The sequence below is a fragment of the Pogona vitticeps genome, chromosome 13 (genome assembly GCF_051106095.1).
Source record: "Pogona vitticeps strain Pit_001003342236 chromosome 13, PviZW2.1, whole genome shotgun sequence".
Classification (NCBI taxonomy): Eukaryota; Metazoa; Chordata; class Lepidosauria; order Squamata; family Agamidae; genus Pogona; species Pogona vitticeps.
Genome location: NC_135795.1, coordinates 20,698,026 through 20,713,092, shown reverse-complemented (window position 1 = coordinate 20,713,092; position 15,067 = coordinate 20,698,026). Strand labels below are relative to the sequence as shown.

Here is a 15,067-nt window from a genome sequence, read left to right as displayed (position 1 = left end):
CATGAAACTCACTGGGTCACCTTGGGCTTGTCTCTTTATCTCCGATCTACCTCAAAGGGATGTTGTGAGTATAAAGTACAGAAGAACAAAGCCATTGCTTGAAGAGCCTTAAGTCACTGGAGAACCGTTTGGATGTAAACAGAATGCCACGTGATGTGTTTTGAACATATGAAAGCATGGTTCAAATGCTTATGACTATTATTAAAACCTAAATGGCATTTAAAATGACATCTTGAAATGGCAGTCCTACCCACTGAAATTTGCATTCTAGTCTACTTTCAGCCTTGGGAGCACCATTTCCCAAGGTTATGGTAGCTGAGGTATCCTCTCCTCTGTCTAAACTGACAGAAACAAAGATGTAAGTTCTGTCAGATTATGTGCAGTGAAATTTCCAAACTACTTCTTATTGATTTATCTGCACAGTGCCATAAGGTGGTTAGGAAAAGCAACAGGAAAAGAGACCCAAGATGAAAGGGATGTGCTCTGTCAAGGAAGCCACAGGTTTGAGCTGAGCTGAGCAGGACTGTTGAGGATGTCACTCTTTCGAGGTCACTTACTCCTGGGGTGACCCACCATGTAATGCAACAACCCTGTTTGAAATCAAGTTCACTTTCTGTCTCCCCCCCCCCATTTTTTTTCCCATTTTGGGGGGAAATTATTCAGTGATTTATGAAGGGTTTATCCTGTGCAAAGTTTATTTATTGACTTATTCTGTGTAAAGTTTATTTAATGAACCCTTCTTGTATATTTATATACTGCTTTTTGACCAAAAGGCCATACAGTTGCCTTTTTGAAAAAAGAAAAAAAATGTTCTTACAGCAAAAGGCCCACAGCTTTTCCTGCCCAATCCTGAGGTGTCGCGGTTTATAGACTTAAAATATGTTTACCTCACCTTCCCCCTTCAAAAGGTGGCTTATATATTAAAAGACAATCTTTGAAAGCTGAAAGCAGCAAGTTTACAAATATTTATAAGATCTAAACAAGAACACACACACACAGAGTAAACCAAGCTATACCAAAAAGCACACTCCAAGCAATAGGTTTAATGTTTAGTATTTATTTATTTCATTTATTTACTGCTCCTTAGCTGTCCTTTCCTTCATATCCTTCATCTAAGGCCCATTTTGAGATTTTTGTTTAAAAAAAAATTGAATAAATAAAGCTGGCCATGCTTTGCCTCAGGGAGATTTGGGGGAGGGGAAGGGGCTGCCTCTCTGGTTCCCCTCAGGCACCATTTTGTGGGGCTGTCTTCCTCAAGCTGCCCCTCAGGCTTTAAAAGCTATTTTGTGGAAAGGGACATAATTTATTCCCTTCCTTGGAGAAGGGATGGGAAGCCACAGCTTCAGTCTGGCCTTTTAACCCTGTTTCGAAGTATATTGACCCAAGAGCAGCAGAAAGTATTGCCCTAATGGCATAAACATGATAACCTCTTAAATGGATAACTTCCTTCCCTTTCTTAGCACCAGGGATGTGAGCAGGAACGTGCTAATTAGCAGCAATTTGCAATGAATGCAATCAATTCCCTAATGGGGTTCTGCCCAGTATAATTTTATAGTTTGTGTTAGTGATGTTTATGAGCTGCCATAAATACTGCTTCTGCTTCCTTTTTTTAAATGGAAAAGCAGCAGGCTAAAATGTAATAAGTACTGCATATTTAAAGAGAAAAATGTAATATATAACTTAAAAGAATGGACTTAATCTGTGAATGGAAGGGACCTGTATCCTAAGAATAGTTCTGTTTGTATTCTGTTAAAATAGAATCTCCCACCCACCAAGAAATAGCTTGTCTGTTCCACCAAAGCTTTAGGATGCTGGAAACTGGCCTCTCACAATCCAGCCCTTCGGGTGTTTAGCCAGTCTCTTGACGGTTGAGAAAGGGGGGGGAGGGGAAAAGGCCGGAGTCTCTCTCTGCACAGCCTGGTGGTGCTGTGTGGAACGTTTGCCTCGGACTACGACTCCCACAATTCCTCATGGCTGCTACTCTGTGGTTATGGTGGCTGAGGACAGTCTGGGAGTTGTAGTCCAAGAATGTTACCCCCAGCCCTCTCATTAAATCCAAGTAAAACAGAGTGGTTCAATCTAAGTGTTAAAAAAATGCTAACTGCAGCATGCAAGCTGACATATACATGACTGCGTCCAGAATTAATTTCTACAGGTTTTATTTTTAAAGGATGCCATTCTCCCCCTTCCATTACTGTATTAATATGGATATATTTAAGGAACAAGGTGGCTGGCAAATAATAAATGAATGAATGAACAAACAAATAAGTAAGGCAAGTGTCAATTAGGAGGCAGTAGAATGGGCGGGGAAGTCGTTGTTCCTCTAGACGGATGAGGGCAGGGTAGGGGGAGCCTCACTTCTTGCGCCACACTTCAGCAAATCTGGTATGATGTGGTAACGTCTAGTAATAACAGCGATTTGGAGAGGAGCATAATCGACTACAACTTTTGTTGAAATCTTCCTTTGGTTTAAGGCACAGATGGTGGACAGCGGGAGGACTCTGCTGGAGGGAGGAGGCTCTCTGGCGCTGGGTCTTGCTCCAGCCACCGACCATTACCTTCAGGTGCAGGTGCAGGGAGATGGGCTGGACCTCCTCCCTTCCCCTTTCCTGATCTGTTGGTCCTTCTTCTGCGGCTTCCCTTCCTTCCTCGGGAGAGGCCGGGAGAAGGGCGCACCTCAGCTGCCCTTCGATCTCCGGCCGCCGGAACCTGGCCTCTGGGCTTTGGTCCTCTTTCGCACCAGGGTCTGCTTCTCTGCTTGTTTCTCCTTCTGCCTCTGCTGCTGCTGCTCCTGTGTTAACAGACAGTGAGCAGCCCCTGACAGCGGAGAGTGTCTGGCCCGTGCAGCAGAAACCAAAATCTTCCTTCAGGCGCACAGCCCCCAGTGTCTCCAAATCCAGCCCCCTGTTCTCTTCATGTAGCATGCACTGGCAGCGTCTCTCCTGGGATCCAGAGTCCACCTTCAGACTGGCCCGGCCTGCGTCGGCAGCGCTGGAGCCTCGTCCCCCTTCAGCCAAGGCGCTGGGAGTCCGGGGAGCCTCTGTTCCGGGCAGCGGGAGAATCCTGGAGTCCCTGCCTCTTCCTCTCTCGGCGTCCACTTCCTGGAGCCTCTGCGACCCCCGATCCAGCCCCCTGTTCTCTTTGTGTAGCATGCGCTGGCAGCGTCTCTCCTGGGATCCGGAGGCACTGGGGCCTCGTCCCCCTTCGGCCAAGGCGCTGGATCCTGGGATCTCGGTCTCCCCCGCCTCACCCCTTCTCGGTGGCTTCAGGGTAGCTGGCACAGTGAAAGCATAGCTGGAAGATGGCAGAAGCCGCCCCTCGCCATGCTGTTCCGGCTCTGGGTTCGAATCCACCTCAGCTTGACACCGTCGAACCGTCGCTATCCATGAAGCGAACCAGTTTCCCAGCCGCTCCCACATAATGTTCCACAAATAAGAACCCAGAGAGTTTAACAAATAAGAAAATGCTCCACATGACAGTGGGGGGAAGGCGTCCAGGAACGTCCATGGCGCGCTGGCTTCCAGGAGTGGCTGGGTGTTCGCATCCCCGTCAGAGTCCCCCCTGGTTTCCTCCACCCGGCTGGCAAAGAGTTGTTTGTTTAAAAACAGATCCGAGGATCAGAATTACGTAGGAGCCTGTGTTCTCCTTCGCCCCTGCTGCTGCTGCTTCCTCGGGCTGGGTCTCTCTCCAGCTGCCGCCCACCAGCTCCAGGTCCAGGTCCGGGTGCAGGGAGACGGCCACGGCCACGGGGGCCTCAGGGAGAAGAGCAAAGGCGCTGGTTCCTGGCAGTTCCGCTTCCGTCCCTGGTGGTGGTGGTGCTCCCTCAGGCTGGGTCTCGCACCGGCCACTGGCTCCAACTCCACGTCCAGGTCCCTCTCCGGCGGCTCCCTGCAGCTGTCCTGGGTCCTGCGGAATAGAAAAGGCGTTGGTTCCTGGGAGCCTCTGCAATCCGTTTGGGGAAAAATTTTGCTTCAGGACCATAACTGCCCCGAACCCCAAGCTAGGGAGTTCTGGGAGCTGTAGTCCAGGAAAAAAATTTTGCTCTTGGAGCTGGACTGTTAAGAGCTGCCAGGGGCCGTACGTGTGACGGGCGCATGGTTAGCCTTCCCCATCTCCAAGTTCTGGGGACAAAGCAAATGGCTTTATCCCTTTCCCCCCTCCCCCCAGCACAGAGTAACCTTTTGGGGGTCTTCGGTGCTCCCCCTGAGGAGACCCCCCCATTGGGGGAGGGGCTTTATCCATCGGCTCCTCTTTGGTAAGGGGGTGCCCTCTCCGGCTCTCTCGTCTGGGTCCAGAGGGGTGGGCGAGGCCCCCTCGGGCGGAGGCCACAGGTCAGCCTCCACGAAGTTTGGATCCAGTTCCATCTTCTCCGTGATCCACACCGTGACGGGGCAGGGCCTGTCCTGGGATCTGGACCCCTCCTTCGGCCTGGCCCGGCCTCGTCTCCTCGGACCGGGGGGGGGGGCTTCTGGAAAACAGAAAAGGCGTTGGTTCCTGGGAGCCTCTGCAATCCATTTGGGGAAAAATTTTGCTTCAGGACCGTAACTGCCCTGAACCCCAAGCTAGGGAGTTCTGGGAGCTGTAGTCCAGAAAAAATAATTCTGCTGGGCTGTTAAGAGCTGCCAGGGCCGTACGTGTGAGGGGCGCGTGGTTAGCCTTCCCCATCTCCAAGTTTTGGGGACAAAGCAAATGTAATTCTACAGCAAACCCAAACTTTGCAAAGGGGAACCGCTTGTCCGATGGGACGCTTTATTTGGAAAAACTGGATCCTGGCATTCCTGCCTATAAGGGGACCAGAGGTGCCAACCACCACTCTCTGGAAGTCTTTTTCAACGACTCGCCTGGCTTCCAGAATAACCCCCCACCCCCCACCCCCCGGCAACCCCATCTCTGCAGCCAGAAGAGGCCGAGGCCCACCTTCACTTATATTGTTCCCAAAGCCTGAATGACTACAGGGACCACGGAAGTGTGTTCTGTATTGTTAGTTTTTCCAGTTCTTTATTTTCAACTCTGGCATCCCCTGGAATTGCATTGTCAGTGATCTGGACCTTAACTCTGCTGCCCTGGGGCTTCTACACCCTCATTCATATTTTGCTCAGGTGGGCTAACAAGGGGGTCGTCTCTTCTTCTCTTTGAACACTTCCTCCCCCCCCCAAGGAGTGGGAAGGTTTCGCCTACCTGTCGAATCCGGAGATCAGGCACTCCCCAGAAGGAGAGGTGGACGCTGCAGAACAGAGAGAAAGAACACAATGTCATGATGCTGCTACTCATGATGGCTGGGCCGGCAGTTCCACTGGGCAGATCAGCAGCGAGCAGGAGACGGCGGGACAGGCAGGAAGCTCCAGATGCCGGTGGGAGGAAGGTGTTCAAGAACCTCCACGGCGGGCTGGCTTCCAGGACTGGCTGGGCATTCGGATCCCCGTCAGAGTCCCCCCTGGTTTCCTCCACCCGGCTGTGTATAGGAGCCTGTGTTCTCCTTCGCCCCTGCTGCTGCTGCTTCCTCGGGCTGGGTCTCTCTCCGGCTGCCGCCCACCAGCTCCAGGTCCAGGTCCGGGTGCAGGGAGACGGCCACGGCCACGGGGGCCTCAGGGAGAAGAGCAAAGGCGCTGGTTCCTGGCAGTTCTGCTTCCGTCCCTGGTGGTGGTGGTGCTCCCTCAGGCTGGGTCTCGCTCCGGCCACTGGCTCCAACTCCACGTCCAGGTCCCTCTCCGGCGGCTCCCTGCAGCTGTCCTGGGTCCTGCGGAATAGAAAAGGCGTTGGTTCCTGGGAGCCTCTGCAATCCGTTTGGGGAAAAATTTTACTTCAGGACCATAACTGCCCCGAACCCCAAGCTAGGGAGTTCTGGGAGCTGTAGTCCAGGAAAAATAATTTTGCTCTTGGAGCTGGACTGTTAAGAGCTGCCAGGGGCCGTATATGTGAGGGGCGCGTGGTTAGCCTTCCCCATCTCCAAGTTCTGGGGACAAAGCAAATGGCTTTATCCCTTTCCCCCCTCCCCCCAGCACAGAGTAACCTTTTGGGGGTCTTCGGTGCTCCCCCTGAGGAGACCCCCCCCATTGGGGGAGGGGCTTTATCCATCGGCTCCTCTTTGGTAAGGGGGTGCCCTCTCCGGCTCTCTCGTCTGGGTCCAGAGGGGTGGGCGAGGCCCCCTCGGGCGGGGGCCACAGGTCAGCCTCCACGAAGTTTGGATCCAGTTCCATCTTCTCCGTGATCCACACCGTGACGGGGCAGGGCCTGTCCTGGGATCTGGACCCCTCCTTCGGCCTGGCCCGGCCTCGTCTCCTCGGACCGGGGGGGGGGGCTTCTGGAAAACAGAAAAGGTGTTGGTTCCTGGGAGCCTCTGCAATCCGTTTGGGGGGAAAATTTGCTTCAGGACCGTAACTGCCCCGAACCCCAAGCTAGGGAGTTCTGGGAGCTTTAGTCCAGAAAAAAATAATTCTGCTGGGCTGTTAAGAGCTGCCAGGGCCGTACGTGTGAGGGGCGCGTGGTTAGCCTTCCCCATCTCCAAGTTTTGGGGACAAAGCAAATGTAATTCTACAGCAAACTCAAACTTTGCAAAGGGGAACCGCTTGTCCGATGGGACGCTTTATTTGGAAAAACTGGATCCTGGCATTCCTGCCTATAAGGGGACCAGAGGTGCCAACCACCACTCTCTGGAAGTCTTTTTCAACGACTCGCCTGGCTTCCAGAATAACCCCCCACCCCCCACCCCCCGGCAACCCCATCTCTGCAGCCAGAAGAGGCCGAGGCCCACCTTCACTTATATTGTTCCCAAAGCCTGAATGACTACAGGGACCACGGAAGTGTGTTCTGTATTGTTAGTTTTTCCAGTTCTTTATTTTCAACTCTGGCATCCCCTGGAATTGCATTGTCAGTGATCTGGACCTTAACTCTGCTGCCCTGGGGCTTCTACACCCTCATTCATATTTTGCTCAGGTGGGCTAACAAGGGGGTCGTCTCTTCTTCTCTTTGAACACTTCCTCCCCCCCCCAAGGAGTGGGAAGGTTTCGCCTACCTGTCGAATCCGGAGATCAGGCACTCCCCAGAAGGAGAGGTGGACGCTGCAGAACAGAGAGAAAGAACACAATGTCATGATGCTGCTACTCATGATGGCTGGGCCGGCAGTTCCACTGGGCAGATCAGCAGCGAGCAGGAGACGGCGGGACAGGCAGGAAGCTCCAGATGCCGGTGGGAGGAAGGTGTTCAAGAACCTCCACGGCGGGCTGGCTTCCAGGACTGGCTGGGCATTCGGATCCCCGTCAGAGTCCCCCCTGGTTTCCTCCACCCGGCTGTGTATAGGAGCCTGTGTTCTCCTTCGCCCCTGCTGCTGCTGCTTCCTCGGGCTGGGTCTCTCTCCGGCTGCCGCCCACCAGCTCCAGGTCCAGGTCCGGGTGCAGGGAGACGGCCACGGCCACGGGGGCCTCAGGGAGAAGAGCAAAGGCGCTGGTTCCTGGCAGTTCTGCTTCCGTCCCTGGTGGTGGTGGTGCTCCCTCAGGCTGGGTCTCGCTCCGGCCACTGGCTCCAACTCCACGTCCAGGTCCCTCTCCGGTGGCTCCCTGCAGCTGTCCTGGGTCCTGCGGAATAGAAAAGGTGTTGGTTCCTGGGAGCCTCTGCAATCCGTTTGGGGAAAAATTTTACTTCAGGACCATAACTGCCCCGAACCCCAAGCTAGGGAGTTCTGGGAGCTGTAGTCCAGGAAAAATAATTTTGCTCTTGGAGCTGGACTGTTAAGAGCTGCCAGGGGCCGTATATGTGAGGGGCGCGTGGTTAGCCTTCCCCATCTCCAAGTTCTGGGGACAAAGCAAATGGCTTTATCCCTTTCCCCCCTCCCCCCAGCACAGAGTAACCTTTTGGGGGTCTTCGGTGCTCCCCCTGAGGAGACCCCCCCCATTGGGGGAGGGGCTTTATCCATCGGCTCCTCTTTGGTAAGGGGGTGCCCTCTCCGGCTCTCTCGTCTGGGTCCAGAGGGGTGGGCGAGGCCCCCTCGGGCGGGGGCCACAGGTCAGCCTCCACGAAGTTTGGATCCAGTTCCATCTTCTCCGTGATCCACACCGTGACGGGGCAGGGCCTGTCCTGGGATCTGGACCCCTCCTTCGGCCTGGCCCGGCCTCGTCTCCTCGGACCGGGGGGGGGGGGGCTTCTGGAAAACAGAAAAGGCGTTGGTTCCTGGGAGCCTCTGCAATCCGTTTGGGGGGAAAATTTGCTTCAGGACCGTAACTGCCCCGAACCCCAAGCTAGGGAGTTCTGGGAGCTGTAGTCCAGAAAAAAATAATTCTGCTGGGCTGTTAAGAGCTGCCAGGGCCGTACGTGTGAGGGGCGCGTGGTTAGCCTTCCCCATCTCCAAGTTCTGGGGACAAAGCAAATGGCTTTATCCCTTTCCCCCCTCCCCCCAGCACAGAGTAACCTTTTGGGGGTCTTCGGTGCTCCCCCTGAGGAGACCCCCCCCATTGGGGGAGGGGCTTTATCCATCGGCTCCTCTTTGGTAAGGGGGTGCCCTCTCCGGCTCTCTCGTCTGGGTCCAGAGGGGTGGGCGAGGCCCCCTCAGGCGGGGGCCACAGGTCAGCCTCCACGAAGTTTGGATCCAGTTCCATCTTCTCCGTGATCCACACCGTGACGGGGCAGGGCTTGTCCTGGGATCTGGACCCCTCCTTCGGCCTGGCCCGGCCTCGTCTCCTCGGACCGGGGGGGGGGGGGCTTCTGGAGAACAGAAAAGGCGTTGGTTCCTGGGAGCCTCTGCAATCCATTTGGGGAAAAATTTTGCTTCAGGACCGTAACTGCCCTGAACCCCAAGCTAGGGAGTTCTGGGAGCTTTAGTCCAGAAAAAAATAATTCTGCTGGGCTGTTAAGAGCTGCCAGGGCCGTACGTGTGAGGGGCGCGTGGTTAGCCTTCCCCATCTCCAAGTTTTGGGGACAAAGCAAATGTAATTCTACAGCAAACCCAAACTTTGCAAAGGGGAACCGCTTGTCCGATGGGACGCTTTATTTGGAAAAACTGGATCCTGGCATTCCTGCCTATAAGGGGACCAGAGGTGCCAACCACCACTCTCTGGAAGTCTTTTTCAACGACTCGCCTGGCTTCCAGAATAACCCCCCACCCCCACCCCCCGGCAACCCCATCTCTGCAGCCAGAAGAGGCCGAGGCCCACCTTCACTTATATTGTTCCCAAAGCCTGAATGACTACAGGGACCACGGAAGTGTGTTCTGTATTGTTAGTTTTTCCAGTTCTTTATTTTCAACTCTGGCATCCCCTGGAATTGCATTGTCAGTGATCTGGACCTTAACTCTGCTGCCCTGGGGCTTCTACACCCTCATTCATATTTTGCTCAGGTGGGCTAACAAGGGGGTCGTCTCTTCTTCTCTTTGAACACTTCCTCCCCCCCCCCAAGGAGTGGGAAGGTTTCGCCTACCTGTCGAATCCGGAGATCAGGCACTCCCCAGAAGGAGAGGTGGACGCTGCAGAACAGAGAGAAAGAACACAATGTCATGATGCTGCTACTCATGATGGCTGGGCCGGCAGTTCCACTGGGCAGATCAGCAGCGAGCAGGAGACGGCGGGACAGGCAGGAAGCTCCAGATGCCGGTGGGAGGAAGGTGTTCAAGAACCTCCACGGCGGGCTGGCTTCCAGGACTGGCTGGGCATTCGGATCCCCGTCAGAGTCCCCCCTGGTTTCCTCCACCCGGCTGTGTATAGGAGCCTGTGTTCTCCTTCGCCCCTGCTGCTGCTGCTTCCTCGGGCTGGGTCTCTCTCCGGCTGCCGCCCACCAGCTCCAGGTCCAGGTCCGGGTGCAGGGAGACGGCCACGGCCACGGGGGCCTCAGGGAGAAGAGCAAAGGCGCTGGTTCCTGGCAGTTCTGCTTCCGTCCCTGGTGGTGGTGGTGCTCCCTCAGGCTGGGTCTCGCTCCGGCCACTGGCTCCAACTCCACGTCCAGGTCCCTCTCCGGCGGCTCCCTGCAGCTGTCCTGGGTCCTGCGGAATAGAAAAGGTGTTGGTTCCTGGGAGCCTCTGCAATCCGTTTGGGGAAAAATTTTACTTCAAGACCATAACTGCCCCGAACCCCAAGCTAGGGAGTTCTGGGAGCTGTAGTCCAGGAAAAATAATTTTGCTCTTGGAGCTGGACTGTTAAGAGCTGCCAGGGGCCGTATATGTGAGGGGCGCGTGGTTAGCCTTCCCCATCTCCAAGTTCTGGGGACAAAGCAAATGGCTTTATCCCTTTCCCCCCTCCCCCCAGCACAGAGTAACCTTTTGGGGGTCTTCGGTGCTCCCCCTGAGGAGACCCCCCCCATTGGGGGAGGGGCTTTATCCATCGGCTCCTCTTTGGTAAGGGGGTGCCCTCTCCGGCTCTCTCGTCTGGGTCCAGAGGGGTGGGCGAGGCCCCCTCGGGCGGGGGCCACAGGTCAGCCTCCACGAAGTTTGGATCCAGTTCCATCTTCTCCGTGATCCACACCGTGACGGGGCAGGGCCTGTCCTGGGATCTGGACCCCTCCTTCGGCCTGGCCCGGCCTCGTCTCCTCGGACCGGGGGGGGGGGGGGCTTCTGGAGAACAGAAAAGGCGTTGGTTCCTGGGAGCCTCTGCAATCCGTTTGGGGGGAAAATTTGCTTCAGGACCGTAACTGCCCCGAACCCCAAGCTAGGGAGTTCTGGGAGCTTTAGTCCAGAAAAAAATAATTCTGCTGGGCTGTTAAGAGCTGCCAGGGCCGTACGTGTGAGGGGCACGTGGTTAGCCTTCCCCATCTCCAAGTTTTGGGGACAAAGCAAATGTAATTCTACAGCAAACCCAAACTTTGCAAAGGGGAACCGCTTGTCCGATGGGACGCTTTATTTGTAAAAACTGGATCCTGGCATTCCTGCCTATAAGGGGACCAGAGGTGCCAACCACCACTCTCTGGAAGTCTTTTTCAACGACTCGCCTGGCTTCCAGAATAACCCCCCCCCCCCGGCAACCCCATCTCTGCAGCCAGAAGAGGCCGAGGCCCACCTTCACTTATATTGTTCCCAAAGCCTGAATGACTACAGGGACCATGGAAGTGTGTTCTGTATTGTTAGTTTTTCCAGTTCTTTATTTTCAACTCTGGCATCCCCTGGAATTGCATTGTCAGTGATCTGGACCTTAACTCTGCTGCCCTGGGGCTTCTACACCCTCATTCATATTTTGCTCAGGTGGGCTAACAAGGGGGTCGTCTCTTCTTCTCTTTGAACACTTCCTCCCCCCCCCAAGGAGTGGGAAGGTTTCGCCTACCTGTCGAATCCGGAGATCAGGCACTCCCCAGAAGGAGAGGTGGACGCTGCAGAACAGAGAGAAAGAACACAATGTCATGATGCTGCTACTCATGATGGCTGGGCCGGCAGTTCCACTGGGCAGATCAGCAGCGAGCAGGAGACGGCGGGACAGGCAGGAAGCTCCAGATGCCGGTGGGAGGAAGGTGTTCAAGAACCTCCACGGCGGGCTGGCTTCCAGGACTGGCTGGGCATTCGGATCCCCGTCAGAGTCCCGCCAGGGTTGCTCCTCCTCCAGGCTGGCGAAGAGGTCCCCCAGATCTCGGCTCTGGAGTTCTGGTGCCTGGCCAGGGTCTTTATCCAGGAACAGAGAACCAAGGATCAGACTCAGGTCCGCCATGGTCTCTGCACCTGTCAAAGAGGACAGAATACAACACATAACGTACCGACCCAAAGAAAAACTTTACCCCTCCACAACCAGGCCCAATTCAAAGGACTGGCTTTGACCTCTGAATGCCTCCCGCACAGGCCAGCTGAAGTCTTTTCTCTCCCTTCTGAGCCCCCCTGGTTTTTTAAGACCTTGGGATGGGGCGCACAGGGCCTTTTTGATAGCTGCCCCCAGACTGTGGGATTCCTTCCCATGGGAGATCAGGCTAGCTGCCTCCTTCCACACTTTCAGCGGGTGAGGAAAGGCCCTTGTTTTTAAGCAAGACCGGGGGGGGGGGGAAGAGATGTTTCACTTCCTTGCATGCTTAAACAGGCTTTTCAACTGACCACCTTCCATTGCAAAATATCTAATTATTTAATCCTTTGATTTATTCTACAGTGGTGCCTCGCAAGATGAAATTAAACCGTTCCGCGGTTAATGCCATCTTGCGAGGCGGGGTTCGCATAGGAATGCCTTGAAATTTAATTAATGCATTTCTGTGGGGGGGGTATGGAGGCAGTGACAGATTTTACTTTCTTGGGCTCCATGATCACTGCAGATGGAGACAGCAGCCCCGAAATTAAAAGACGCCTACTTCTTGGGAGGAAAGCAATGACAAACCTTGACAGCATCTTAAAAAGCAGAGACATCACCTTGCCAACAAAAGTCCGAATAGTCAAAGCTATGGTTTTTCCTATAGTGTTGTATGGAAGTGAGAGCTGGACCATAAAGAAAGCAGACCGCCGAAGAATTGATGCTTTTGAATTGTGGTGCTGGAGGAGGCTCTTGAGAGTCCCCTGGACTGCAAGGAGAACCAATCCGTTCTGGAGGAAATCAACCCTGAGTGCTCACTGGAAGGACAGATCCTGAAGCTGAGGCTCCAATCCTTTGGCCACGTCATGAGAAGAGAAGACTCATTGGAAAAGACCCTGATGTTGGGAAAGTGTGAAGGCAAGAGGAGAAGGGGATGACAGAGGAGGAGATGGCTGGACAGTGTCATTGAAGCAACCAACATGAATTTGACCCAACTCCGGGAGGCGGTGGAAAATAGGAGGGCCTGGCGTGCTCTGGTCCATGGGGTCACGAAGAGTCGGACACAACTAAACGACTGAACAAACAAACAGTGGGGGGGGGGAGTCAGAAACTAAAGAAAAAGTCAGAAAAAGTCACTTACCCGGTACAGTAGAGGGAGGCCGGCTCCCCACATTGCCTTGGTGGGCCGGGAACAGGCGAAAAAGAGCGGCAAACGGCTGAGAGCCAGCCACCCTCGGAGAGGCGGCAGCCATGCAGTTGACTCCCAAAATGGCTGCCGACTCTCAGCCGTTCAGCTCTCTCCTCACATAGTTTCTAACTTTTTTCCCCCATAGGAACACATTAAATAATTTTCAATGAATTCTGATGCGAAACCGCGCTTCGCAAGATGAACTTTTCGCTAGGCCGGCTTAACCGGCTTAATTTCATCTTGTGAGGCACCACTGTACAGTATTTCTGTCTCGGCAGCTTGTCCTTCAGTTATGGGCTAACGCTTGATTTCGATGGATTTCGTTCACCATTATTTGGGGAATGAAATCTTAAAAATCTGGTGGGCCAGATAGGCGGGGTATAAATCAATCAATCAATCAATCAAACAAACAAACCAACCAACAAACAAATAAATAAAAACACCAGAATGACTCCCTGCAACCTTTTTGGTGTGTGTGTGTGTGTGTGTGTGTGAGGTGTTAAAAAATCACACAGAGCAATGATTTTGGGGAACCCTCCCCTCCCCACCCCCCAATTCACACCACTGTGGAGGCCGGAGTCCCCTCACAGAAAGGGTTCCTGCTCCCTTTTTCGTTAGTTGCATCCAGGCTGGTTTCTTACTTTCTTAAGCCAGAAGCCAATGGCTTTAGAAGTTTTAAATAGTTTTTTTCCCAATCTGGGGGGTCATGACCCCAAGGGGGCCGTGGGTCACTTCATAGGCCTTGTAGCCTTTTGTTAATGAATTTCTTCCTTGACCTTCTGAAGTCATATATTAAACTTAACAGTGGGTGTGTCTGCATAAGGAACCAGGCCCTGTGGGGGGGGGCGGAGAGAGAAAGAAGCCCCCTCTACTTTCTGAGGGGAGGACTTTAAAAAGTGCCTTTTTAAAGGCAACCGTGGCGGGGGGGGGGGGGTTTCGACAGGTTTCATGGCTCTTATGGAAAGGTGGTCGGGACACACAAAAGAAGGTGGGGAACACACCGCAGGGCACATCTATCCCACTTTTCCTTTTATTGGGAAGAAGTAAGCTATTGAATGGGGGGGGGAGGGAAGATATACAGTACTTTTAATCTGTCTACAGTGGTGCCTCATCTTGCAAAGCACAGTTCCCCATACCATATTGTGAAAAAAGCAATCCCCTCACCTGCACTGCCTTTGGAAATTCCATCACAGGTAGCCTTCCCCCTCTTTTTCTCTCCAGCAACAAAGGAAAGAAGGAATGCAAAAAAGAGTCAAGCCCCCTTCTGTCCCCTGACACCCCCCCAAGTCATGGTGACCCCCCGGCTGCACTTCCCGCTCAGTACAGGGCTGCACAGCCCTAGTCCTGCCCCAGAGGCCAAGAGAGCTCCTCAGTGCTTTGGGGGTGCCCTGCAGGACCCCCATCAGGGGCTAGGTGTGCCTCCCACAATCTTCTAGTGCACAGGTATTAGCATAAGGTATTAGCATGTTTTTCACTTGCCCTGAGCCATGAAAAAGAAAGATGGCAACCCACAAAGAAACGATCAATCTGTCCGTGTCCAAAGCATCAGCAATTTATGACAAGATTTGCACAGTGTAAGGAAAACGTATAGGGCTTTGGCATGGCCTGGCCAGCACCAGAGATAATTGTACAGGATTATTGGCAAGAGAGATCTGTTTTCAGGACAGGGAACGTATTGATTGCTCCTTTGGGAAAACTTCGGTCAGTTGGCCGTCCGGAGCCTCCCTCGCCGGCGTCAGGGAAGGGCCCCCTAAGCCATGGGGTGCTTTCTGTATGGAAAGACCCGGGTTCATCATCCCCTCCCAGGCCGGCCTGGGGGGGGAGAGGGAGACCCCGCCTGAGCCATGAGCCTTGGTCCTCAACTGTAAGTAAATGAAACCCTCTAGTATTCTTTTGGCAGCGAGTGAGTTATAGAGGCTAGATAACTAAATCAATAAAGGGCTGGCTAAATCGGGGACTTGAAACTATTCTGTTCTGTGAATCCCTGCACTTCTGCTGCTCAGAGAAAAATTTTAATCAAAATTCAAAACTCTGTAACCAAATCTGCCCCGCTTCCTCACAAAAGCCCTTTCAGCACAAAAATGCAGCCTCCTCTTCTTCTCGTTTGGAAACACACAAATGTAAGGGATAAATATTGGTTTCCTGATGTTCTCTTTCTCTCTCATCCAGATATGCACAGATTTTTTTGCATTTGTGAAAAAGAAGC

General features: G+C 53.6%; 2 protein-coding genes across 6 annotated transcripts; both read right to left on the bottom strand.

Moving 5' to 3' along the window:
- Positions 1 to 1,145: 1,145 nt before the first annotated feature.
- On the bottom strand, positions 1,146 to 9,074 carry LOC140702536 (uncharacterized). Of its 5 annotated transcripts, XM_078381330.1 has the most exons (5): positions 7,013 to 9,074; positions 6,011 to 6,301; positions 5,179 to 5,737; positions 4,179 to 4,468; positions 1,146 to 3,906 (listed from the first exon to the last, which is right to left on the bottom strand). In XM_078381330.1, the coding sequence occupies exon 5, from the start codon at positions 3,417 to 3,419 to the stop codon at positions 2,403 to 2,405; it is 1,017 nt and encodes a 338-aa protein (XP_078237456.1). In that variant the 5' UTR covers positions 3,420 to 3,906; positions 4,179 to 4,468; positions 5,179 to 5,737; positions 6,011 to 6,301; positions 7,013 to 9,074; the 3' UTR covers positions 1,146 to 2,402. The 5 variants fall into 5 exon arrangements, with proteins under 5 accessions (XP_078237456.1, XP_078237454.1, XP_078237458.1 ...); XM_078381328.1 differs by lacking the exon at positions 6,011 to 6,301 and having other exon boundaries at positions 7,013 to 8,461; XM_078381332.1 differs by lacking the exon at positions 4,179 to 4,468 and having other exon boundaries at positions 7,013 to 8,457.
- Positions 9,075 to 9,397: 323 nt separating this feature from the next.
- On the bottom strand, positions 9,398 to 12,104 carry LOC144584685 (uncharacterized). Its single transcript, XM_078381327.1, has 2 exons — positions 11,235 to 12,104; positions 9,398 to 9,964 (listed from the first exon to the last, which is right to left on the bottom strand). Exons 1-2 carry the CDS (start codon positions 11,649 to 11,651, stop codon positions 9,650 to 9,652), a joined length of 732 nt encoding a protein of 243 aa, XP_078237453.1. The 5' UTR covers positions 11,652 to 12,104; the 3' UTR covers positions 9,398 to 9,649.
- Between the last annotated feature and the right edge of the window lie 2,963 nt (positions 12,105 to 15,067).